This window comes from Artemia sp. Qi Xiang Cuo, chromosome 1 (genome assembly GCF_049724085.1).
Source record: "Artemia sp. Qi Xiang Cuo chromosome 1, ASM4972408v1, whole genome shotgun sequence".
NCBI lineage: Eukaryota > Metazoa > Arthropoda > Branchiopoda > Anostraca > Artemiidae > Artemia > Artemia sp. Qi Xiang Cuo.
The window spans coordinates 73,203,998-73,229,071 of record NC_142794.1 but is presented as its reverse complement, the minus strand read 5'-3'; the positions used below and the strand labels follow the sequence as shown (position 1 = coordinate 73,229,071).

Here is a 25,074-nt window from a genome sequence, read left to right as displayed (position 1 = left end):
TCTTTGTACGAATTATTGATGCAATTTCTCTAAACACTAAAATTAACAGTGTAATTGTCACATATTTTTAAGCAAATGTCCCTTCTAACTAAATGTAATTTAATGTTGCTTCTCGTTCATTATTTCAAAGGGACTAAAAGGGCTCACTGATTAAATTAGTACCACCAAATATAGGCACTAAACAATATTAAATGTAACATGTGATGCTATTAATTTTTTAGTTTTGTTTTTTTGCTATTTCAAGATTATCTCTTTGGCTAAATGCTGGGGTCAGACTTTATGCTTTACTCAGCTACTGGCCAAAGGCTAGATTGTCTGAAAACAGTAATTAAGGGATTTTCAAAGAATAATTCGTAAATTACTCTTCATGTGTGGAAACTTCTTGTAGTAGTATATCTCGCTGTATTTTGTACATTATTTGAGAAAAACTACGTTTTCTTTGCCTCCTTGATAATACCCATAAGCAGAGAAGGATACCAGAGGTTCATAGAGGTTGTACTCCAAAGGGAGACTTAAATCAAGATTTAATTAATATTGATTAAATGGTATTATATTTAGATTAAATATAAAAAGAACTTGTCGTGTAGTCTATTAATACACTCGTACTTGTACTTAATTGTTCATTTTTTAGCCTAAGGATATGTAGCCTACTTAAGTGCACAACTACCAGATAGGCCTACTCTGTATTTGAAGTTCAGAACAATGAGCTAGCCCTTACTGTAAACTTGAAACATGTAAACGTAAATTCCTGATTTGAACAACCAATTTGCAACCTTCCACTCAAAGATGCCATAACACAAAAAGTTTGGAGGGGGGGAGCTTTTTTCAAAATCTAGGGGGAGCAGGGACGAAATTGTTCCTATAAAAACACTCAAAAAGGGAATTTTTTAATGAACGCACCAAAACTAGGTATTTTTCCGATTCGAGGGGGCAAAAAAAAATCTAGAGAGCAAAGGATCTTTTTCGATGAAAATACCAAGAAAAAAAGATACTTTTAGAAATACAGGTATGTAAAATAATCTGGAGGAAGGGATTACTGTCCACCCTAGGAACCACTGCTGTAGTTGCAGAAAAGCAAAACATCATTAAACATGCTAAAAAAAATGTTTCATTTACATTCTAAAGCAGGTTTGCTATCAAAGCTAATAAGGCTCTTTTAATTAGTTACTCTTTAACCCCAAGGCATCAGTAAAAACAGTTGACGAAAAAATAACTTTCCCATTAATAGGAGGCTTTGAAGTAAGAAAGTATGATAAAAAAAAAGTAAAAAATATATCCCAGGCAAGAACCAGTTCAATAATGATCATCTCTGCTTAGATTTATCCAAAAGAATGAGTGACTTTATTATTGTTATTACTTGGCTATGATTAGTTTTTAACTCATAAAAAAATTTTACTGCCAATATTTCAGCCCTTGGTTTCCTTTACTACCAAGATCTACAGGATACACGCATACAAATTACTAAAATGGCCAAGACTAAATTAACATTTTATGATCTTTTTTTATAGTCATTTATGCTGGATTTATACCACTTTTTTATAATGATTTGAAGGGGGTTTCATCATGTCCTTGGTCCTAGTAACTAGGGATGGTGCACCAGGCGATTAAAATAAGTACCGATTAGTATCTGGAAAATGAAATGAAACTTAGTGTGGTAAACAGAGCACATGCGCTAATCAGGAGCACAGCCATTGTAAGGACCATATTCAGGACTTCTCCTCTTCCTGCTTGTTTTTAAAGAAATATTTTTGTTCCCATTTCTCTTGTTCATAATCGATTTCGCGCCCAATTTCGCACTTTATGAATGATCTCTAATGGAAACTTTTGCAAGGCGAGATCCCACTGGATCTGCTCTGAAGGTCGAGTTCTTCTGACCTCTCAGGGGATGTTTGAAAATTTTGTCTTGAACTTAACTTCTTCATGATTTTGTTACCCCCCCCCCCCCCCTACCCACCTCCCACAAAAAGATCAAATGAACCTTCCTAATAACTGTTGTATATAATACTATTTTTAGCCATTAAAATTACTGAGTAAACGGTCTATAATCACCGTTCTCTTTTGTATGGACTCCATATACTTTCTAACAGTTCGTGGTAAAGAACTGTAAGTAAGGAGCGCTGGGGCTCAATAGTAGCCGAAACTGTAAGAGAAAGATTCTTGATAATAAAAGATACATCAAAGAATCAAATTTTGATGCTTATGCAAATAATATGAAATTCATGAAGTTTAATGTTACCTGTCAAAAGTTACGAGCCTGAGAAAATTTGACTAATTTTGGAAAAAGGGGAAAAGACCCCTAAGAAATCAATTGATCGTTATGAAAATCACACCATGAGATTCAATATCAGAAAAATTCTAATGTAAAGGTTTCAAGCTCCTATTTACGAAAAGTAGAATTTTGAATCAAACAGTTCGTGGTAACGAACTGTAAGTAAGGAGCGACCCGGCTCAATGAAAACCGAAACTCTGAAAACGGAATTTTGATACCATTAGATACATCAAAAGAATTAGATTTTAAAGATGATTTCAAATATATAAGTTTCATCAAGTTTAGTCCTACCCATCAAAAGTTACCTGCCTGAGAAAATTTGCCTGATTTTCGAAAAAAGGGGGAAAGACCCCCTAAAAGTTATAGAACCTTAATGAAAATCACACCATCATATTCAGCGTATCAGAGAATCAGCGTAGCAGAGGTTTCAAGCTCCTATCTGCAAAAATGTGGAATTTTCCATTTTTTGCCAGAAGAAAGATCACAGATGCTTGTTTATTTTTTTTTTTTTGTTTTTTTTTCCCAGGGGTGATCGTGTCTACCCAGTTGTCCTAGAATGGCGTGTGAGCGCTCATTGGAACGGAAATTGAAAGTTCCAGAGCTATTTTTAAGTGACCAAAAAGAATGGAGGGCAACTAGGCCCCCTCCCAAGCTCATTTTTTCCCAAAGTCACCCGATCAAAATTTTGAGATAGCCATTTTGTTCAGCATGGTCGAAATATGATAACTATGTCGTTTAGGATGACTTAATTTCTCAAAGTCCCCTGGGGGAGGGCTGAAAGTTATAAACTTTGCCCAATGTTTATATCACAGTTTATATAATTATCCAGTATGATCTTTCCCTATCTCACCCATTATAAAAACCCGGACCGAGGTGCGAGTGCTCCAGAGAACGTTTTTGCAGATATAAACATAAACGGCATTAGATCTTTTCACGGGTAGACAAAGAATAATCACCTACGGAACAAGTACTGACAAAACCACTTGGCCGGCTCAACCAATAAGTGGACAATAAGTGCAGAAATAAGTTGGAGGAGCTTTTTGTTCGCACCGAGAATGAAGAGCCAGAAATCATCTGCGGTACACTTACTGGTATATTATATAAACTGTGGTTAACATGTAGTATTGGTTATTGGGAAGTATACAGACGTTTTCAGGGGGATTTTTTCTGGTAGTGGAGGGCGGGTTGTGGGTCGGGGGTTATATGGGAGGATCTTTCCATGAAGGAATTTTTCATGGGGGAAGGGACATTGCTATGAAGGGGGCGCCGGATTTCCCAGTATTATCTTAAAAAAAAGATCAGAAATTAAATTAAAAAAAAACAAGTTTTTCAACTGAAATTAAAGAGCAAAATCAAAATTTAAAACGAACAGAAAATATTACATATATGATTGGGTTCACCCCCTAGTTAAGCCAAAGATTTTTTAGTTTTTTCATAAGAGCTATTTATTCTAATTAACGGCCTTTGTGATTAAGGGGTCATTTTTAAAAAAAATTGGAACAAATTTCAAACTTTAGCTTAAAGAGCAAGGTATTGACTAGGGGGCGAACCCTCTAATATACATATTAAAGATATATGAATATGGAAGTTCGTTACGTAAGTTATTTCGTAAGTTACGTATATTTATTACTAATAAAAACGTTCGTAAATAAAATTAAACAAGTTTCGAGAAAGCCATTGAACCAAATAAAAGTAAAATTAATATTCAAATTTTGTTTCAATTATTCATGTCCGGTGAGCCAAAATCAAAACCTGCATTAATTCAAAAACGTTCAAAAATTAAATAAAAAAACAAGTTTTTTTAACTGAAAGTAAGGAAGGACGTTAAAACTTAAAACGAACAGATATTATTCCGTATATGAAAGGGGCTGTCCTCTCCTCAACGCCTCGCTCTTTACGCAAAAGTGTGACTTTCTCACAACTCTATTTTTTTTAAACAATAAAAAACTTTAGCGCAAAGAGCGAGGCGTTGAGGAGGGCACAGCCCCTTTCATATATGGAATAATTTTTGTTCGTTTTAAGTTTCAATGTCGTTCCTTATTTTCTGTTAAAAAAAACTTGTTTTTTTATTTAATCAAACAGTTCGTGGTAACGAACTGTAAGTAAGGAGCGACCCGGCTCAATGGTAACCGAAAATCTAAAAAATGGAATTTTGATACCAATAAATACATCAAAAGAATCAGATTTAATTCTGATTTCAAATATATAAGTTTCATCAAGTTTAATCTTACCCATCAAAAGTTATGCGCCTGAGAAAATTTGGCTGATTTTCGAAAAAATGGGGGAAGACCCCCTAAAAGTTATAAAACCTTAATGAAAATCACACCATCATATTCAGTGTATCAGAGAACCCTACAGTAGAGGTTTCAAGCACGTATTTACAAAAATGTGGAATTTTGCATTTTTTGCCAGAAGAAAGATCACGGATGCGTGTTTATTTGTCTATTTATTTTTGTTTTTTTTTTCCAGGGGGGATCGTATCGACCCAGTGGTCCTAGAATATCGTGGGAGGGCTCATTGCAACGGAAATTAAAAATTTTAGTGCCCTTTTTAAGTGACCAAAAAAAATGGAGGGCAACTAGGCCCCCTCCCACGCTCATTTTTTTCCCAAAGTCACTCGATCAAAATTTTGAGACAGCCATTTTGTTCAGCATGGTCGAAAATATTATAACTATGTCTTTTAGGATGACTTAATCCCTCGAAGCCCCCAGGAGGAGGGCTGAAAGTTATGAACTTTACCCAATGTTAACAAATAGTATTGGTTATTGGGACCCGGCTCAATGGTAGCCGAAACTCTAGAAAACGGTATTTTGATACAAATGGATACATCAAAAGAATTGGATTTTAATGCTGATTTCAAATATATATAAATATATTCATCGAGTTTAATCTTACCTATCAAAAGTTACGCGCCAGAGAAAATTTGGCTGATTTTCGAAAAAAGAGGGAAAGACCCCCTAAAAGCTATAGAACCTGAATGAAAATCACACCATCATATTCCGCGTATCAGAGAACCCCACTGTAGAGGTTTCAAGCTCCTATCTACAAAAATGTGGAATTTTGGGATTTTTCCAGAAGAAAGATCACGGGTGCGTGTTTATTTGTTGTTTTTTTTGTTTTTTTTTTCCAGGGGTGAACGTATCGACCCAGTGGTCCTAGAATATCGTGGGAGGGCTCATTGCAACGGAAATTAAAAATTTTAGTGCCATTTTCAAGTGACCAAAAAAAATGGAGGGCAACTAGGCCCCCTCCCACGCTCATTTTTTTCCCAAAGTCACTCGATCAAAATTTTGAGACAGCCATTTTGTTCAGCATGGTCGAAAATATTATAACTATGTCTTTTAGGATGACTTAATCCCTCGAAGCCCCCAGGAGGAGGGCTGAAAGTTATGAACTTTACCCAATGTTAACAAATAGTATTGGTTATTGGGACCCGGCTCAATGGTAGCCGAAACTCTAGAAAACGGTATTTTGATACAAATGGATACATCAAAAGAATTGGATTTTAATGCTGATTTCAAATATATATAAATATATTCATCGAGTTTAATCTTACCTATCAAAAGTTACGCGCCTGAGAAAATTTGGCTGATTTTCGAAAAAAGGGGGAAAGACGCCCTAAAAGCTATAGAACCTGAATGAAAATCACACCATCATATTCCACGTATCAGAGAACCCTACTGTAGAGGTTTCAAGCTCCTATCTACAAAAATGTGGAATTTTGGGATTTTTCCAGAAGAAAGATCACGGGTGCGTGTTTATTTGTTGTTTTTTTTGTTTTTTTTTTCCAGGGGTGAACGTATCGACCCAGTGGTCCTAGAATATCGTGGGAGGGCTCATTGCAACGGAAATTAAAAATTCTAGTGCCCTTTTCAAGTGACCAAAAAAAATGGAGGGCAACTAGGCCCCCTCCCACGCTCATTTTTTTCCCAAAGTCACCCGATCAAAATTTTGAGATAACCATTTTGTTCAGCATGGTCGAAAATATTATAACTATGTCTTTTAGGATGATTTAATCCCTGATTTTTTTTTGATTTTTCCAGGGGTGATCGTATCGACCCAGTGGTCCTAGAATATCGTGGGAGGGCTCATTGGAATGGAAATTAAAAGTTCTAGTTCCCTTTTTAAATAACCGAAAAATGGAGAGCAACTAGGCCCCCTCCCACGCTCATTGTTTCCCAAAGTCACCTGATCAAAATTTTGAGATAGCCATTTTTTTCAGCATGTTCGAAAATATTATAAGTATGTCTTTTAGGATGACTTAATCCCCCGAAGTTCCCAGGAGGAGGGCTGAAAGTTATGAACTTTACCCAATGTTAACATATAGTATTGGTTATTGGAAAGTATACAGTACAGACGTTTTCAGGGGAGATTTTTCCTGGCAGTGGGGGGGGGGGTCTTTGGTTATGTAGGAGGATCTTTCCATGAAGGAAGTTTTCATGGGGGAAGGAACATTGCTATGAAGGGGACGCCGGACTTCCCAGCATTATTTAAAAAAAGATCAGAAACTAAATATAAAAAACAAGTTTTTCAACTGCAACAGCAGCAGCATCAAAACTTTAAACGAACAGATAATATTAGATATAGGATTGGGTTCACCCCCTAGTCAATACCTCACTTTCTAAGCCAAAGATTTTTTAGTACTTTCATAAGACCCATTTATTCTAATTAACGGCCTTTGTGATTAAGCGGTCATTTTTAAAGAATTGGAACAAAATTCGAACTTTCGCTTAAAGAGCAAGGTATTGACTGGGGGGCGAACCCCCTAATATACGTATTAAAGAGATATGAATATAGAAGTTTGTTAATTCGTAAGTTAATTCGTAAGTTACGTATATTTATTACTAATAAAAACGTTCGTAAATAAATGACACAAGTTTCGAGAAAGACATTTAACCAAATAAAAGTAAATTAATATGAAAATTTTGTTTTAGTTATTCATGTACTGTGAACCAAGATCAAAACCTGTATTAATTCAAAAGCGTTTAGAAAATAAATAAAAAAAACAAGTTTTATAACTGAAAGTAAGGAGCGACATTAAAACTTAAAACGAACAGAAATTTTCCGTATATGAAAGGGGCTGTCCCCTCCTCAACACCTGGCTCTTTACGCTAAAGTTTGACTCTTCCCCAAAACTCTATATTTTTTAAACAATAAAAAACTTTAGCGTAAAGAGCGAGGCGTTGAGGAGAGGACAGTCCCTTTCATATACGGAATAATTTCTGTTCGTTTTAAGTTTTAATGTCGCTCTCTACTTTCAGTTAAAAAAACTTGTTTTTTTTATTTAATTTTTAACCAGAAGCAAGATCATGAACGCGTGTTTATTTGTTTTTTGTTTTGTTTTTCCCCAGGGATGGTCGTATCGAGCCAATGATCCTAGAATATCGGGAAAGGGCCCATTTGATCGGAAATCAAAAGTTCTAGTGCCCTTTTTTAGTAACCAAAAGTATTGGAGAGCAGCTAGTCCACCTCCCACCCCCCTTTTTGTCCAAAATTATTCAATAAAATTTTGGAATAGCCATTTTCTTTAACTTGGTCGGAAGATCTAATAACTATGTTTTTGAGGATGACTTGACCACCCCCCACAGCCCCCGGGGAAGGGCTGCAAGTTATGAACTTTGCCAGTTGCTTACATGTAGCATTGGCTATTTGGAAGTATAAAGATATTTTTGGAGGGGGGGGGTTCTGGTAGGGGTGCTTACGTGGGTAGATCGTTCCATGGAGGAGTTTTCGCGGGGGCGGGGGGGGGGAGAGAATTTTCAATGGGAGGTGGAGCTGGATTTCCCAGGATTAATTACAAACTCGTCAGAAATTAAATATAAAAAACAAGTTCTTCAACTGAAAGTAAGGAGCAACAACAAAACTTAATGAGGGGATTTTCTCCTCCTCAGTACCTCGCTCTTTACGCTAAAGTGTTTTTGAATTTGTAAAAAATCTCATTATTCTAATTAAACGGTCCTTGTGTATCAGGAGTCATTCTTAACTAATTAGAACAAATAATCAAACTTTAGCGTAAAGAGCGAGGTACTGAGGAGGACGTAACCCCTTCAAATATGCAATAATTTCTGTTCGTTTTCAGTTGAAAAAAATTGTTTTTTCATTTTTGATTTTACGTTTTTTTGTTGTTTTGTTTTAAACGTGCCAAATTCGGAAGTATTGCAGTAGTATCTTGCCCTATCTCATACCCTATTTGAAGTTTTGACGTTTTCTGGCTTTCGTTGCTATAAGAAGTCTTGCTAATATTTTAAAGCAATTGCCCAGCTCATCCTATTTTTGGTGTATATCAAGGTATAATTACAAGAATGAAGGAGGGGCCCCTTTCTTCTTATAAAACTTGAAAAAATATGTCTTAAAATAGTCTTTTTCATGTTTTAGTGTTAGTCTTCACTTTGACGATTTAAAATAAAACTTCTGATGTTGTTTTTTCGAGTCTTAGTGCCGTGTTATGGTGAATTTAATTGGAGCTGACACCTCCCAAATCGTGCACAAAAGGCTAAATTTCGAACTACAATGCTTCGAAAATGAAAATCACCTTTGCAAAGGGGTTCTAAGCGTATCCCCCAAACCCTCCTCCCGTGAAATATCCACCGTTGAAAATCTCCCCATAGAAAATTCCCACAGAAAATCCAACCCCCCCCCCCCCTACCCCAACATAAAATTCCCCAAACATAAGAAATTAAGCAGCCAAAGAACTGTATGATAAATAATAATAACAAAAAAAAGAGGAATTTAGAAATATTCTACCAATATATTCCAAAATATAGGCAGAATCTATGTGTAGAATTGAGTTAGGATATCATAGCAGGGTATGATTAAGGTAAAAGAAAATAACCTGGAAATACGAAATTAATGGCAATTGTAGAAGCGTTGCCCTGCGATGGAAGTTCACGGAGATAGCTGGGACTAAGAAATATGAGCAATTACTTCCCGGGGATTTGATCTGGTACCTACCAAAGGCATCACAAGCCAAAATGCTTTAGGGAAGGTAGTGGATTTTACCGACTGGCTGGTCATTTTTAACGGTTAATTTGGGCGACATTGCTATTTAAATTACATCATTTTTTTTTTTTATCGACTGAGACTGATCTTCTTTCATTGATTTTACGTCATATATTTCCATCAGTCAATTGCCCTAAAAAAAAATTATAAAAAAGGAGAGACAGTAAGGCGTTTCGTGCCACCCGACCCCCAAATTTGTATCTGATAGGCTGAAAACATTTTGGGAAGGGCATCCTAACTTCCTTTATACATGATGCCCCTGCAGACAACTAAAGTAAATTATACTAGTTCACTGCTTGTGATCGAGAACGCGTTCACTAGGCCTACATAAGAATGTTTGCCATCTGATGTACCTTTGCTTCCATGGACTACGAGTCTTTTCAGGAACAAATGCGCGACCCTGAGTCATTACTCTCTTCACAACTGAGAAGCTCAGTATAGATTTTTTTTTATGCTTTTAAATCAATTGCCTATCTCAGAATTTTGATCAATAGTAATTCGATCTTCCAAGGGGAAGAATCGTAATTGATGCCACTTTTAATGGGCTCTAGAACTTTCAATTCTAGGGAATTTAATTTTGTGGGGAATTATCAGGGGGGCAGATTTTTTGGAGAGAAACTTTTCGCGAGGAGGGGGAATATTCTGTGAGGTGCATTTTCCCGAGGAAATACGTCAGAACCCAAAGAGGTGCTCTTTAGATTTTATTTTAGGGGGGAAGATGATGGTTTGAAATGCCGGAAACGATTTTTCTGGCCGCCATCATTAAATTTTTCAAGGGATGAGTTTCATTTTGACAGAAATTTCTATTGGGGAGTACCCCTCACCCTTTCTGGTTTTTGTACAGGTAAGCAAATGAACAGGGATACCAATTCACGAAAATATAGGAGGGCCAAGGATTTTGTAAATTATTTTTAAATGAAGATAGGAAAAGGTATTTTCAAAATTTAAAGAACTGATATGCCCTTAGCATCAATATTGCATGCTTAGTTCGAACGCATTCTTCTGAAGAATGGGATTCTTCTGAAGAAAAGGACCGTTTACAAAAATATCGGAAATTTTGCCCTCAAAACAGTGTTTTGACGCTTCAGGCTGCCCTCTAAAAAATATCAAACGTATATATTCTTTTAATTGAGACCACTTATTTATAATAAAGATCATGTTCAGGGTTGTCCAAAATGTTAAAGGGCTGCTGCTTCTTGAATCGTTGGACCTTTACATGAAACACTGTGATACGAAGCCTAGTGAGACGAAAACATATCACTAGGCTTCAATTTTTAAACCAACATTTTTGTGAAAAACAATCGTTTTTATAAAAATTGAATATTGTTATCTCTTTAGTCCCCTTAGTACTCGCTTAGTCGAAGCGTCTTCTTGTGGAAAGGTTGGGGATTTGGGCATCAAAAGATACTTTTTGAGACTTCCAATCACAGTTTATATAATTATCCAGTATGATCTTTCCCTATCTCACCCATTATAAAAACCCGGACCAAAGTGCGAGTGCTCCAGAGAACGTTTTTGCAGATAGAAACATAGGCGGCATCAGATCTTTTCACGGGTAGACAAGTCAGACTGTGATCTAATCGGAAACAAGTGGAAACCCACTATTACGAATAATGCAGTTTGTTGGAAACAATCGGAAACAGACTAACCCGCTAATGCAGAAAGAAGTGGGAGGAGCTTTTTGTTCGCACCGAGAACAAAGACCAGAAATGATCTGCGATAAGCTTACTGGATAATTATATGAACTGTGCTTCCAATCTTGGCTCGATAGTGTTTTGGCCTTATTTAGACCAAGACTACTGCTTTGCCACCAAAACTTAAAATTTTTGTTTGAATTATTCCACTCCCAAAATTCGTTTGACGTGATTTCCCCAACTAAAAAAAGAATAATAAAACAAGCTAAAAAAAAAACAGAAAACGAATTAACACACATCTATGATCATCCAACTCGGGATTAATACGCTTTCCACGACAGTATCTTAATCCTTAATGTTTGACAACTTTTTCAGTATAGTGTCTTGTTTTCTGTCTGTACAAAGTCATTCGATATTTCCCATGCTAATAACTTTTGATGGGTGACCTAATATATTTATATGTTTGGAATCATGCTTGAAAAAGGCATGTTCGATGCTTTATATTTTGTTTAGAAATTCACTCTAAAATATTTGATTTATTTTCTGTTTGACTCTATTTTCGTTGCATCAGCCACAGAGGCGCCAATTTACAAGAACATAGGGGCGTTGGGGCCAGAAAAAAATCTTCAAAATATCAGAGGGTCCATTTTACTTTTTTTTTGTCTTTAACAAAAATACTAAAAAACGACATTTTTATTACAAATACCAAAAAAATATTTTTCAATACCTAGGGGTGGGGCAAAAAATCAAGGGGTAAAATTCCCACTTTAATATCCATAAAATTGGCCTTCCTCAGCTCCTTCCAGAAATTTCATAGGGTGTAGCCGAATGTCTGGTCCATCTGTAGCCTCGCATGTCTTAATTTTATATCCGGCTTAAATCAACTTCCAAGATAGTAATTCAAAAAGCTACTTTGCAATAAACGAATTTCGAAACAATTAATCGTAAAAAAAATGTCTAACCAAGAATTTTGAATCTATTCTTAAGTTGCAAATTTTCAAAAAGTATTTTTATTATTTTACCCTGCTGATTTTTGACTTGTAATTATGCAAAGAGCAGCTATCTCACTCACATCTGGATGCGGTTTTTGTAAAGGCTTTTATAACAAAATAATTCATGTTTCTCATCATGTTTTTGGGTTTTATGGTCGGGTGAAAAAACCAGTCTTCATTGTATTTAACCATTATAACGAAATAGTGCCATAAAAGCTAAGAATAAATTTTAAAAATGTGTGTTACCATAGTTAATAAGGAGGATCTAGAATTTTAAAAATCGATAAAGTCAAAAGGGTTTCCTTTCTCTTGTATATGTCACAGTCACTTGAGAAAAGCAGTCACTTGGTCAAACATAAAGTTGTTGCTGTTTTCTCTTTTTTTTATCAAGGCCTAGAGAAAGAAAAATTATGAAAGCACAGTGTACTTCATACTCGAATATGACGTAGACCTATTCCTCAAAGTTTCATTCACCTAGCTTAAAAACTTTCCAAGATTTTTTCAGTCTTAAAAGGCCAAAAGTTTCCCTAAATTCTTCGAACCTTACGAAAGGCGGGCATTCATTCTTCAGAAAAGAACCTAAAATTCAGGAGGAAGGGGAAGGGATAGCTTCAGAATTTCACATGGCACCTTCTGACTTATTTAAAATGCTCGATTATTAAAATCAAAAAATTCAAACAGTACGTTTTACATTCAAAATTAGGAGAATAATTATAAAAAATTATGAAATCTTAAGAGTCAAAATTACTTTTACGATGTTTTATAGACAAAATCTAATTGTTTTTCCTTGCAGACTTCAAGTATGCAAAATTTCACAGGAGAATGGGGGGGAGTACATTTGAAATTCCAAAACTGGCAATATTCCCGTCTTAAACACAAAAATTTCAAAAAAAAAATCTGGAAAAATCATATGTACTAATAAAACTCTTACATACAGCTAGCATCAGGATTAAATATTTCTGTTAAAAAAAAAAACAAAAAAAAAAAAAACGAAAAAAAAAAAAGAAAACAAATTTAAATATTATTCTAGATTTTAAAATTTACTAAGAACGTTTCTCTTGTTTGCAGTTCTATGTAGTGATTTATAAGTTTACTCAATATAATACCCACTAACAAAAAAATTCCAAATCATAGAGAAATATAAAAAATACAAAACTAGATATCTATATATAAATATAAAAACTAGAAAATAATCTTAATAGAATTCTGTGTTTAGCTTAACAAAACATATTAGATGACCTTCTTAAGCATAATTTTCACAAATCTAAAACTAAAAAAATGAAACGCTCAAATTTGCAAAAGAAAATAATTAATTTTCAGATTAGGCGTAAAAAGTTGGATAAGATGTGCCATGAAATGTTGTTTACAAAAAAAAAAAAAAAAAAAAAAAAAAACAGAAAAAGAGTACGAAAATATAACAAATAGTGTTACAGTGTATAGCTGGGGTGCAGTCAGGAGAATAGTTACGAGTTTACCCTCCTCCCCGGAGATGTTTTTCTGACTCGTAGAATGGTTGTAAAAATAAAGTAAAGACTATTTCTCTGAAAGGTTAAAAGATATTTCTCCAACTCGTGGTTCGGTTTTAAAATAAAGATAAAAATACCCTTAACCCCCTCCAATGATATATTTTGATAACCTTCCCCCTCCCTCTTGAACAAAATCCTGAGCACGGCACTGGTTTATAGAAAAGGTAGGTGCAAAAATACCACCAATAGTTGCCATTTTTAATTTATTGTTTTCCTTTAGGACGAACCCGCCACCACATAACTACATATGGGCTGTGACCCGCCCCCTCTCTCAACATCTAATCCTAGTTATGGATCATCTATTTCACTGCATTAGAATTTTTGTTTTCGGTCTGAAGAGGAAAATGATAATGGAAAATATTACGTAAAAATTTCACTTTGCCATTTTTTTTCTAAGAAGGAAATGGGTGTAGAAGATAGTTTATCTGATTTTTTTGTCCAAAGGTTTGTTGACAATTATACGGAGATCTGGAAACTAACAAATCCTCCATTTCTTATGCTATTACTAATGGATGCAGAGATCATAACCATCTCATTATGGCTTTTCCAGATAAATATATAATATATAAATATATAAAAGATAAATATAATCAGCAAAACGAAAAGTTTGAAATATGGGTGCCAAGAGATTCGCTCTTATTATATGAACCGAAGCTTTGGCAAGTCGATTGTAAGTAATCTCAAAGAGGGAAGAGGACACAAGTTTTTAGATACCACATATGAGGTAGAGTCGTAGCCTCATCGCTTATCGTTTTGCCACAGCTCTAACAAATAGACTGTTTAATCCTCTGAAAGTATAAGTTTCCTCAGAAATTCATGAAATGCAAGGGACATCAGAATAAAAAAAAACTACCCCCTGGACCTATCTATTCACACCGGAAAACCATAATTTCTAAGTTTTTTTCTTTTGATTGTTCTTAATTATGAAGTTTTGAGGGCAGTATAACATTTTCGTCAGTGTTGCTAGGCTGAGCCGAAACACTAAATAGGCAAAACTAATTGGTAGATTTCTACAGGGGTTTTCCAGGAAAAATCAAAACATTTATAATCTGTTGATTCCAAAAGACAGCTACACCTTCAACGCGAAATTACGCCTTCTTAAGCTGTTTGATGTCAAGCATTTTCAGCCTATTTTTTGCTGGTTTTTCACATATGGTTCTTTTTCTGTTGCTTTTGGCGCCAAATGCAACCTAAAAATGCAGAACTGCAAAAAGGGGATATTTTTCATGAAAAATAAATCTTCCGAAGTGTCCTAACTTTGTAAGATATATTTAATTGTATAAGTTTCCACTATTTCAAGCAATCAAATTTTATTTTAATTGTCGTTGGTATGTTAAGACTCACTGAAAAGACTGGGTCTTATCAGAGTAAGATTTCATTACACCCCACGTTGACGAATAAATGACTATATCTTTCGGCAAATGAAAACAAGCAAAGTTATGAAGTTTTCAAGTGAAAATCTACCCTCTACGGGCAGAGATGACGTCATAACATCTAACCGTCAGACGTCAGAACTTCGACAAAATCTGTCATAACATCGACAAAATATCCGTCAGAACCTCTAACCGTCACAACATCTGAAGTCGTAACATCGACACGTCAGTTCATAGACAGTCACAATCGATACCCGTCAGAACATCGACCGTCATAACATCGACATGTCATAACATCTAAAAATTTTTAGATGTTATAACATGCCGATGTTATGACTGTCGACGTTCTGATGGGTAACAATTGTGACTGTCGATGTTATGACTGTCGACGTTCTGACGGTTAGTGGTTCTGACGGATTTCCCTTGTCGGCGAAATGACGTTTAGTACTTGTGACGGTTGTTCGAAATGGTAGCAGCCCCAACGGGCAGCGTCATATCAAAAGTGACCCTACTTTCCATTATTATGGAGTAATATAAAAGTAGTAGAAATGCTTTTGCTTTTTACCGATAAAAAACGTTCATAAGTTGGAATTTAATGATAAAATTTAACACGGTCACTTTATAATGCTTTAAAATCGAAGTAAAAAAAAAAAATAATAGTAATTGTAAGACTAAGGCTTTGCTATGACTCTTCTTCTTTACATGCAGGAATGTGAAACTGACTCTATTAGGGTCTACTCAGTCTTGCTCCGCTTTGTTGAGTTATAGACAAAGATTCTTCAGAACATCTACGAAAGGTTTTAAGATCTGTCCTGGGTCTTCCAAAACTTGTTTTCTTGTCTGCTGGTCTTCTATATTATAGACCTTCCAAAGAATTTAGCAATTATCTGGACATCTAGAGATTTCTTCTTGAAAAAACATGAATGACTTTGGAGTCAATTTTGAGCTCTGATAATAAGATCTGGCCGTGTAAACAATATGTGGTTGACATCTGCAAAATCTGCAGCCACAAGCGTTCACAAAACGGTGCATTCTACACTTACAGTACTTATTTATAACTAAAGACTTATTTTACACGAATTTTTTCCAAATTAAATGCTAATATTGCACTATAATCGCACTAAAAAAGAGTTAAACATTTTCAAATTATTTGTCGGTAGCGTTATGGATTACCAGGTTCAATTATTAAACGCTCAAATCCTTACAAATGCAACTCTTCTCATCCAAAAACTACCAAAAGTTGTGTTATGAAGAAAAAAAAGCAGTAAGAAAAAGTACATTCACTTACCTACTTAGCCCAAAACAATAACTTTGTTTCATAATGCCAAAAAAATTATATGCATTTTCTTTTTTATTTTTATCGGTCATTTAAAATTCAAATCTAATGGTATTTGATGACATTTTGAAAATTTTCTCTGCCAAGTATTTCAGATCTTCTTTCCGCCATATAAAAAATTGGTAATTTCAAAGCAAAAGCACAATTTCGAATGAGATAAAGTCAAATTTATTCATCAGAAACAATTTTTTTTTATTATTATTAAGGGAGCTTTTGCCAGTTTGAAGATAGCTTATACCAGCTAGGGCTCTAAAAGCCCGTTACGTTAGCTAATCATTCGTTGTCAAATGTAGCCTATATTACAGCTGGAGACGCAGGAAAACATCAATTTATAAACTACAAAAATAATAAAGGGTATGAATGGGAAAAAACAAGAGCAGGTTCACTCTTATATACGGTAATTTCTGCTCGTTTTGCTGCCTTGTGGTAATTTTTGGTATTATTACCAATTAGAGTTTCTGAAAGCTGGATTAAGCCAACGAAACTGAAATATAAGAGCAAATAGCCTCGGGGGACAGGTATAAAAAACGTATACTCTCTTCTAAGAATTGGATGCCAACTATTTTTTTTTGTACGTATAATAAACGGTATATGATAACCCTTGTTGGTTATATTGACTACGTACTCTTTTTAGGGACAAATACGCGACTGCGCAAAAGTCTGTTTTCTTAAACTAGGAGGTAGTAAAATTCCCATTTCGACATTTATAAATCAATATAAATATGCACCTATGCAACGACATGAACTCTTTCATCTACAACGATAAAAACATATTCAACAATATAATGGTTTTATATGTAATTATTCAATCCATTGGGGAATTAGAATGGAATTTTAACAGCTTTTTTAAGGTACTATGAAAAACATTCACTGCTCATCAAAATCGACATTTTTCTTCCAAAGAACAATAAGTCAAATTCCACAATAATGACATTTCTTACCTGGACGCTCAATTTGATGAATTTCATTTGGATATTCTCCGGCGCTTTCAACTTTTGGTTCTGGAGACTCAGTTGGATCATCTGCTTCTGATCTGAAGTGTTTTCTCTGAAAATGCACAAATGACAAAACCAAAACACAAACAAGGCTTGACATGAACCAGAAGATGCTTAAATACTTTTAATCGCTTGGTATAGCTCATACTGAAACGGTGTTCAGAGACCCTGCGTAAATTCTTCTTTGGGGGAGGGGGGGGAGGCAGTGGTGGTTCTGGCCTCTGTTGGTCTCGAGACAAGAATCTGATTAGCATCCTCCCTTGTCTCCCACAAAATTTTTATTTATTAACAAAATTATTTTCAATTCATTAATTAATCAATAATTTATTTTTTCATAGTTTTTATTCATTATTTAAATTATTTAATTATCATTTATTATTTTAATCTAATTATTATTGTTTGATTATTCTCATTTTTAAACTTTTTCTATTTTATTAATTAATTATTAATTTATTAATTATCTCATTTATTAACTGCGCCCTCTAATGTATTGTAATAAACTTAAAATTTCAAAAATTGTAAATAATTATAACCGTTAGATTATTCATTTAAAATTTTGCACCCCTAGAATTTCTGCCCCCGGGGTAAGGGTCCCCTCTGTCCCAACCCTAAACCCTATTTCAGAATCATTTTTTTATAAAAAAAAATGTCGTAATCAAGAATAAATTCCAATTAATTTGCACTCATACTTCCAAGATAAAATAAGAAAACCAAGACTGAACTAGCATTTATGAAACACTGATGCATTATAAGGTAAAAATAAATTTGAGAAGCAGTATGTGCGTGCAGTAGGCAGATTCTTTTGTGTTAATTTGTATTTATTTTTTTCGTCAAAGTGGCGGTAATGTGTTTCCATGTGCAGATGTAACTTTTGATCTTTTTCCTTTCTGTCAGATCCTTATCCTTTATATCTAAATAAAAAAGGAGAGCCAATGTATTTTAAAACCGCAGCCCATCAATTATTTTGTCAAATTTGAAATTTTGGACAAAAGTGGTGATGCTTATGAAAGACATATTTTCTACATTTTGAAATAAAATGTTTGGAAGCGTGAAAATTCTTTTTTTCGAATGGAGAATTTGTTTTATTGTCAAAGTTTTACAATAAATCTGCAAAATTGTTTTGTTATGAGAGTGACTGCAAATTTGATGAGTGATAGCAGTGACCTAATGTTTATTTACATTAATTAAAAAAAAAATTCCACAAAATTAGTTCTTCAAAGAAAAGTAAAGAATTCCATTAAACCAATAATGAGCAAAAATAAAATCAAATAATCTACCAAGCGTGAAACTAAAACAAATCAGCATCAATAAAAAGATGAAACCTAAAACGAACAGAAATTACAACAAATAACCGAGTCAAACTCAAAACGAGCAGAAATTAACATGAGTTGGGCTCAAAACCCCAATGCCTTCCCAAGGCCTGAACATAATTTGCACTTTACTGAAAACATATACATGTTTTTACTTTTGTAACTTTAATAAATCAAATAATATTAACATTTTGATTACTAAATATCAGTATATGTATATTAAACTGACAATGCGCATACATTTGTTTTTTTTTTCACTAAAGTGCAAATTATGTTGTGGCCTTGGGAAGGCATAGGGGTTTTGAGCCCAACTCATGTTAATTTCTGCTCGTTTTGAGTTTGACTTGGTTATTTGTTGTAATTTCTGTTCGTTTTGGGCTTATCCATTCCAATTTCCAATCGAATGAGCCCTTTTCCAAGTTTCTAAGACAACTCCTTCGATACGAAGTGCCCTGGTACGGAAAAAGAAAACAAAAATAAATAATACATTGTGCCAGCATCGGTCTTTACTTCAGCGCAATCGGTTAATCGGTCAGCGCAATTGCACTGCCTATGATTTCACGCAGCGAGGCATGTATTTTCAGTCCTTTTGACCGAGTCGTCTTGGAAGTAGCTCTGTTCATGAGCACTTGTATTTTGCTATTATGACGAAGGAAGTCGATCGTGATTTTTAAGAGTATCGACAGAACGTTGTTTGAAAGCGGTGAAAACAAGAAATTGTTGAGATGATGAAATCAGTTTACGATGACTGACTTCTGAAAAAAAGTTCACATGATTGGGATTGCTCAGAGAGGTCAGAATCTTTTCGGGGCTCCTTTCCACTGTTCGTCATGTTTTTTATTTATTATAGTTTTTTATTAAAGTTTTTTATTTATTACATATTAAAGTTTTTTATTTATTACATATTTTTATTTATTATATATATATTTATTATTTTATTTTTATTTTATTATTATAGCAAGGAATATCGCCTCAAGATCAGAGATTTTGCTAAAGTCTCCATAATCAACCAAGAAAAAGCGTATCTCATCTTCACACAAGAGTTAGGAATGTCAAAGATTTTTGCGAAGATCGTTCCCAAAAACTTGTCTTTTGAACAAAAGGAAAAGCGTTTGCGTGTTTGTCAAGATTGGTTGGAGAGTTCAGATATCTTCCAAAACATGATAACGGGAAGCGAAACTTAGATTTACGAAAAGAGTCTTGAGACCAAGAATCATACTATGGAATGAAAAAAACAAAAAAAACAGATGAGCCATGGATTTAAAAAAAGAAGATGTTAAAATAATAAATCCAGGCCATACTGATGGTTTTCTTTTGACTCGTACAGAATTTTGCTCCAAGAATGGGCTCCTCAGAACAGGGCGGTTATTCTGCTTATTACCTGAGAGTAATGAAGCTTCTGTGCGAAAGAATTTGCAGAAAGGGGCCCGATATGTGGCAAAATCAGTCGTAGATGCTTTGCTCCACCAATACACCCTCTCTCAAATCTATCATCATCAATTGTTTTTAGCCGAAACGGCAAAAAAATAGTTTACCCACCCCCCTATATTTACCAGATACAGCCCTCTTCAGGCTTTGGATGCCATTCAATAATCAACATTAGAGGCGTTGTCAGGGGCAGGGCTGTATCTAGGGGTTCCAGTCCATAATACCTCTCCACCAAAGAAATATTTTCTAGACTGGTTAATTGGTGATAAAAATTCAGGTGAAAAAACTACAGTCCTTAGAAAAAAATATTCCTCAGCCTCTTAAACTACTTTAAAAAGTGGGGTAAAAAACACTCTTATTTGAGACCGTTAGACAAATTCCACGGGAGTTCAACCCCTTCTTCTTCGTGATTTTGGTAACCCCCTTAGAAAAAAAATTCGTTTGGTATCCTTCGCCTTTGAACAAAACACTTGGATACGGGCCTGATCGGGGATAACAGAGGAACAATTTCGCTAGACCTCGAAGGCTGAAAAAGCCAAATACAGGAGTACAATACAGTCCAGGGGGAGTATTTTGAAGGGTGCAATGTTTAGTTGAATTATTAAACAAAAAAATTTAAAGTATTATTTCCAGAATCTTAAGACATTACATACAAAAGTTAATTGAACACATGAGCTATTTTGAGAAAATTTGGAGATCTAATTAAAGGCACATTTCCTATGTAAGTTTTGATTATTCAATTAAAAAGACGTTTGAAAATCCACTACTTTTCTATTACAGACTGACAATTTTTAACACTAAAAATAAAAAAAATTAGTTTTGTCCTAGAAACAAGGGGTTTCTCATATACGCTGTGGCGTAGGACTGAAAAAGGAGAAAACAAGATAGAAAACAAAATTGAAACATTCAGGCAGCTGTGGTTAACAACATTTTTGCCAGTAAATCTACAGAGCGACTTGAAAATGTGCACTAACATTTTCAAGTGTTTACCATCGAATCTTTTTATTGAGTTCCATCAATATGGAGCTCAGGATATTTTTTCACCCTTCCTAAATGAGCTTCAGTAAAGCGTTAATTAAACCGTGCTTAGAGAGTAGGGGTGGAGGGGTTAGAAATTTCACCAATGTGAAATTTTCACTTTTCACTTTCATTCTATACAACTTTTTTTCTCTATGTTTCATCTCGTTTATAATTTGTAAATTATCGACTGCAAAAAAAGAGAAACAACCTCATTTCTAACTCCTATGACAGTTGGTCACATATGGCCAGATTAATGACCAGTCCTCTGACCAGATTAATCACCAAATAATAGAGAATGAAGTAGGCACAAAGGAAATTTTGGCTTTAGAGAAAAAATATAATCCCAATTAGTTATACAATAAAAATTTCCTTTGCGTATCACTTAGTTTGAAAGTAAAAGTTTTGTCTCTATTTCCAATAAAAAGCGGGTGCTGTGAAACACCACAAATTCTAAATCATAGGCAGCGCGCTAGCGCTGCCTAAGTTAAGAACGATGTGGGCACAATGTGTTTTTTTTTCTCCACCCGGGCACTTCGTATCGAAGGAGTTGTCGTAGAAACTTCGAGCAGGGCACTTCATATGGAAGGGGTCGTCGTAGAAACTTCAAAAGGGGCTCATTCAATTAGAAATTGAGAGTTCTAGTGTCCTTTTTAATAGTCGGAAATGATTGGAGGGAAACTAGCCCCCCCCCCAACGCCCATCATTCCCCCAAACACATCCAATCAAAATATAGAGATAGCCATTTTGTTCAGCGTAGTTGATTTCCAGATAGAAAATTTGTTTTCGAGGAGGACACTCCCCCACAATCCTCAGGGCAAGGGTTTTAAGTTATGCCCTGGGGCATTTAAGGTTTTTATAGAAGGTGTTGTAGTAACTTCAAAAAAGGCACATTCGATTGGAAATTAAAAGGGCTAGTGCCCTTTTCAATAGTTGAAAGTGATTTGAGGGCAACTAGCCCTCCCCCCCCACGCCCATCATTCCCCCCAACACATCCAGTCAAAATTTTTACCTAGACAGTTTGTTTAGCGTTGGTGATTTATGGATAGAAGATTTGTTTTTGAGAAGAAACCCCCCCCTAAACCCTTTGTGCTAGGGTTTTACATTATGCCCTGAGGATCATTAAGAACGATTTTGGCACAATGTACCATTTATTTTTTTTCCTTCAGAGCAGGGCACTTCATATGGAAGGGGTCTTCGTAGAAACTTCAAAAGGGGCTCATTCGATTGGAAATTGAGAGTTCTAGTGCCCTTTTTAATAGTCGAAAGTGATTGGAGGGAAACAAGCTCCCTCTCACGCCCATAATTCCCCCAAATATATCCAATCAAAATTTTGATATAGCCATTTTGTTCAGCGTAGTTGATTTCCAGATAGAAAATATGTTTTTGAGGAGGACACTCCCCGAAAACCCTCAGGGCAAGGGTTTTAAGTTATGCCCTGGGGGCATATAAGGTTTTTATAGAAGGCGTTGTCGTAGAAACTTCAAAAAAAGCTCATTCGATTTGAAATTCAAAAGGCTAGTGCCCTTTTTAATAGTCAAAAGCGATTGGAGGGCAACTAGCCCCCCCCCCCGCCCATCATTCCCCCAAACACATCCAATAAAATTTTGCGATAGCTATTTTGTTCAGCGTAGTTGATTTCCAAATAGAAAATATATTTTTGAGAAGGACACTCCCCCACAACCCTCAGGGCAAGGATTATAAGTTATGCCCTGGGGGCATATAAGGTTTTTATTGAAATCTTTGTCGTAGAAACAAAATTTGCACTTTACTGAAAAAAATACAAACGAATGTGCATTGTCAGTTTAATATACATATACTGATATATAGTAATCAAAATATTAATATTATTCGATTTATTAAAGTTATAAAAGTAAAATCATTTATATTTTTTCAGTAAAGTGCAAATTTTGTTCTGGCCTTGGGAAGGCATAGGGGTTTTGCGCCCAACTTATGTTAATTTCTGCTCGTTTTGAGTTTGACTCGGTTAATACTGATTTGAGGTAGTTGTATGCTTGGTAGATTATTTGATTCTGTTTTTGCTCATTTTTTGTTTAATGGAGTTCTTTACGTTTCTTTGAAAAACTTTTTTTGTGGAAAAAGTTTTTTTTTTAATTAATTACCTGTAAAATTGAACAAAGGCTGAAGAAATGTACCCATACAGTATAAGATCCGTGCGAATTTAAATTACAAGCAAATAATGAATGGCATCACCAAGGCCGTATCCAAAGATTATGGGGTTTGACCCCTCCGCCCTCCACGAAATTTTTCTCCGACAAAAAAATATAAAAAATAACAAAATCAGTATAAACAATTTATGATGCGTTTTTTCAAGTTTTTATCGCAATCCATCCCCCCCTCCAAAAAAAAAATCCTGGATGCGCCGTCAGGCATCACTAAATAAGGCTTATTGATTTCAAAGACGTTTCTTTTATTCTTTTCTCCAGCAGTCCGCCAGGAATAACATTTTAAAAAAAATGTTTTCTATTTTACATCGTAAAGCGCTAAACATTTTTATTTTTGTTAAACTTTTCAAAAACCACATTTCCCATGCGGTTTTTCACCCCCCCCCCCGATAGATCAGAATAAATAAACTTATTATTTAAAACTTATTCATTTGGCACTGATATTGGCTTTTAATACCCCCCCCCCCCAACCTAAGTAAAAAATATTCTTACGTTCTTAAATACAGTTTGGCACTTTAAACAGCATATTTTTCAAATATTCAAAAAGTAAATTACATATGCAGGTCAAATTGCCGGTTTGCTTTTTGAAACTGTCTACGTTCTGGGAATCGTCTATTTTTCAATAGAAAGATGCATACGACAGCATTTTATGAACATGACTCTTAATTTCTGGAAAATAGACATTCTCTTTTGAGGTCGTTCAGAAGTAAGTCCATAAATGACCCTCTCAGCAGAAGAAAAAAGTTCTTTTTATAATTAAACTGAAAAATAAGCATAATGAGTTGACAGTGATTTTCTGAAAGAGATTTCTTTTTGAAAAATAGAAATTTTGTTTTATGCGTCCTTCATCTTTTTAATGGCTTTATTCCCCTAATTGTCGTAGGTTGATATTTGAAAGTGTCCAAAAATGATCGACACAAAATAAAAAATAAGAAACGAAAAAATAGCTTAGAAATGGCGTCTTTATATAAATAATTCCTTCTTCACTGGTTTACTTACTCGTACCAGAAGTTTACTTATAGACCAAATGATTAGCCGAAAAAATGTTTAAGGAGAATTTCAGGAATAAAGGAATTACAAACTTTTACATTATTTTAAATGCTTAAGTCACTAAATTCCATGTTGTGGCTCTTGTTGCTACCTCCATTTACATTGAAACGGTTCCTTTCACAATTAAATGGTAATTTTGTTTTGAATTAAGCTCAAAGTTATCGTCGACAGCGATCCCTATCATCCGAAGAAACTTCAAGGCGAGGGGAATTGTGCACAAGAAAATCTCTAACTTCCACAGACTCTTTTTTCATCAATTATGTCCATTCTTCACAAATTAACATATGAAGTAAGTTGAATTCTGCGTAGTTCTTCCATCAAAGGTCTAACACTTGGTTCTTAAGGTTGGGTTTACGTGTGGCATCACGTAAATAGTGACGAGGAACCACGCGGCCTTTCAATCATAGAATAAAAATATTAAGTAAAAGAATAAACCAGTCCTGGTTGAACTTCGTTGAAGTGGGAATGTTAGGGCTGTTTTAATTTTTTTTTTTTATAGTTTTAATGGTCGTATTTTAATGTAAGTTTCTCTTTTATATTATTATTTGTGCTATGCTGAGGACGGCCCTTGGGCATAGGGTCGAAATATTCATTTAAAGTTTAATTCCACGTCTTACGGAAAACAAATTTCCTATTGTTCTACTTATTAGTTTTTGTTTATTGTAAGGTATCGCGCATAGGTATTTAACGTTAAGACAGTCAGTGTGAAGGGAAGAAAGCAAAACCAAATTCAATCTGAAGGATCATCATGCCAAGAATAGTTCTACTGACAGGCCGCAAGGTAATAAATAAAAAGCTGTGTTGAAAATATAAGAACTATGTCTTTGAGCAAGGTAGGATAGAGATGGAATTGTACCATTGTATTGGCATCAGGAAGGTTAAGAATTGCAAACATTGGACAAGATTTGGTGACTACGTAACATACCCACACCAAGAGCCGTTTTATATTTAAAGATGAG

The 25,074-nt window shown here is 34.8% G+C and overlaps 1 protein-coding gene across 1 annotated transcript in view; it reads right to left on the bottom strand.

The window, feature by feature from the left end:
• Positions 1-25,074, bottom strand: part of LOC148956699 (zinc finger protein castor homolog 1-like) — a 207,362-nt gene that overhangs the window by 54,311 nt on the left and 127,977 nt on the right. The window contains exon 11 of the mRNA XM_089086777.1: positions 17,071-17,176. Within this exon, the coding sequence (XP_088942903.1) occupies positions 17,071-17,176 (106 nt within the window). The remainder of the gene's footprint in view (positions 1-17,070; positions 17,177-25,074) is intronic.